Below are 2,447 nucleotides of genomic sequence, written 5' to 3'. Positions count from 1 at the left end.
GTGGCCTCGCAGGTCTCCTCCCATGCCACTCTCTTCATCCATCATCATCATCGCCGTCATCCTTTCTGTCATCACCCCTATCACCACCACAGAGTTTATATGGACGGTGCCCTCTTAGTAGCAACGTCTGCTAAAACTATCTCAGTAAATGAAGGCCGAGACCGACCCAGCATCACGAGACTCGACGAAAAGGCTATTATCTTGTCTGCCATTGGCCCGAATCCACAGACAAGGTCAGACGTGTTTAGAGTCTCTTACAAGTCTAACCGGTAGCTTCCTGTATGAATTTGTTCCTCTACCTACTGAAAGTCTGTATGTTTTGGTACAGAGAAGCGGAGCGCCAAAAGGGGGCCCTTCTATTTGCAGGTGTGGACGTCGTAGACTCTCACACACTCCTGGCAGCTGACGTAGCAGCACCAGTGGAAGATGCACTGGCACTTCTCCTTCCTCTTCTCAGTCCTGGTGTTGTGCCCCCTGCCACAGCAGAGCAGGTCGCAGCCGTCAATGCCGTGGGATGTCAGGTTGCAGGTGCGGTCACGCGTCCCGAAGGAGCCGGTCTCCGGGTTGGGGTCGCAGAAGTTGGGCGAGCTCTCGTAGTAGACCAGGTCGCGCTCCGTGGGCGGCTTGAAGTAGTTGTACTTGGGCCGCAGCGTCTCCACCCAGCCACGGGACTCCTTGTGCTTCTCCACCACCATCTCCGAGGCGCTGTCGTACTTGTCCTTCATGTAGTCGCCGATGACCCGGAAGTCGGGCTGGGACCACCAGCAGGTCTTGACCTCGCAGCTGCCCGAGAGGCCGTGGCACTTGCACTTCAGGAACATGTTGTCGTTGAGAGACTGAGGGACGAGATGGAAAACGGGGACAATGAGAGAACGACACTCAACATCAAAAGACACCAATGTTTATCCAAACGTCATCGTCGGGTCATCGCCGCTTCTAGAGCAGCGGCCGGCGACTTCATCATCAGCTCAAAGGATTTTTCTAGAAATACAGCGGAGAAGCTCACCGTCCTCCCCGCCTCGTTGTTGTGGCGGTTCATAGCCGACCGCGCGTCGGGGCGGTTCTCCCTGGCGTCGGCGAACTCCCGGGACACCATGCTGCCGAACTCCACGTCCTCGCTGCAGCCGCCCCACTTCCAGCCCTCGCCGGGCGGGCCCTTGTGGCGCGAGTCGCACCCACAGATGGTGGCCGAGCCATCGGCGCAGGAACGGGTCACCGCGAATGCCACTCCCGCGGAGGCGATGGCGTGGACGAACGCGGACTCTCGCGTGGCTGGGAGAGAGAAGAGACACAGAGGTTATTTACATGGGAAGAATACAGGGCAGCGTGTTCCCGTCAAAAAAATAAGTGAGTTGGCATCAGAGCTGCCTTGTGCTGATGTTAGTGATCAGCGTCAGTAGTCAGTCATTATGATGGAGGGAATCCGTAATTGGAATAATTGGAATGTAGGTCAGCTTCAGCCAATGTTGACCCCTATTACTGTTTCGCCTTGTGTCTAAACCTCATCCCTCGCTCTGCGTAATCTAGACCAGGGAGGCCCAAACCTTTTAACGCGGAAGGACAGAGGGACGAAATGTAACGTGGGTAGTGGGCCGTGGGTCAAACAATGTGGCTGAACGTCCATCATTTAATAAATGTAACAGGTAAATAACGGTGTCTTAGGTCTGATGTCAGTGTTTTTGTTCCTCGTAATAGACATGTTTGTTTTAAAAACTGCATCAAAATAGACCAAATATCCAATAATTCTCCAGAACTCATTGAAGGCCCATAAATAATGTTGTGGAGGGCTGCTTTTGGGCAGCCCCGATCCAGATCAATCTGAATCCAAGACCCTATATTGCAGGAATGAATTGAACCACTCCACATCCTATCTTGCCATCAAGGTGAGGTAAATGCCCAGTAGACATGCTACTAAAAGACCTGCCTCAATCAGGTGAGTGGTCATATTTCTAACAGTCGGGCGATGGGGGGGGGGTCTAATTCTTGGAGACCAAGGTGTACCGGTGTGTGTGTGTGTGGTTCATATAATCCTGCCCAAACATCAATCCTCCTGTCTATGAATAAGGCCAGCAAGGGCTCTGTCTCTGTCTGGCGTAGCTGACTGATGACTCAGAAGGGATCAGGGCCTTCCAGGGAGATGAGAGGAAGAGACAGGCATGACAGGCCTATAATTAAGAGACTCAATTAAGCTTTTGAAAGGTTAGGAAATAGCCTCACTCTGAGGGGGGGGGGACTCGCCAGAAAGACCACATCAGGTAGATAGGTCGTCTGGAGTGTCCAGAGATAATGCGAACCCCCCCCCCCCCCCCCCACACACACACACACACACACACACACACACACACACACACACACACACACACACACACACACACACATACACACACACACACACACACACACACAGTACAGAGGTACAGTACAACGTTTCTATTTGATAGCAAGGG

The 2,447-nt window shown here is 53.0% G+C and overlaps 1 protein-coding gene across 1 annotated transcript in view; it reads right to left on the bottom strand.

Annotated features, from left to right (window-relative positions):
* Positions 1 to 356: 356 nt before the first annotated feature.
* Positions 357 to 2,447, bottom strand: part of wnt3a (wingless-type MMTV integration site family, member 3A) — a gene marked incomplete at both ends in the record, with an annotated part of 23,505 nt that continues 21,414 nt past the window's right edge. The window contains 2 exons of the mRNA XM_084327011.1: positions 357 to 836; positions 1,007 to 1,272. Coding sequence (XP_084183137.1) covers positions 357 to 836; positions 1,007 to 1,272 — 746 coding nt within the window. The remainder of the gene's footprint in view (positions 837 to 1,006; positions 1,273 to 2,447) is intronic.

Source organism: Notolepis coatsorum (assembly GCF_963971535.1).
Source record: "Notolepis coatsorum genome assembly, chromosome: 13".
Classification (NCBI taxonomy): Eukaryota; Metazoa; Chordata; class Actinopteri; order Aulopiformes; family Paralepididae; genus Notolepis; species Notolepis coatsorum.
The sequence above is the reverse complement of the archived record's forward strand: the minus strand, read 5'-3'. Positions and strand labels throughout refer to the sequence as shown.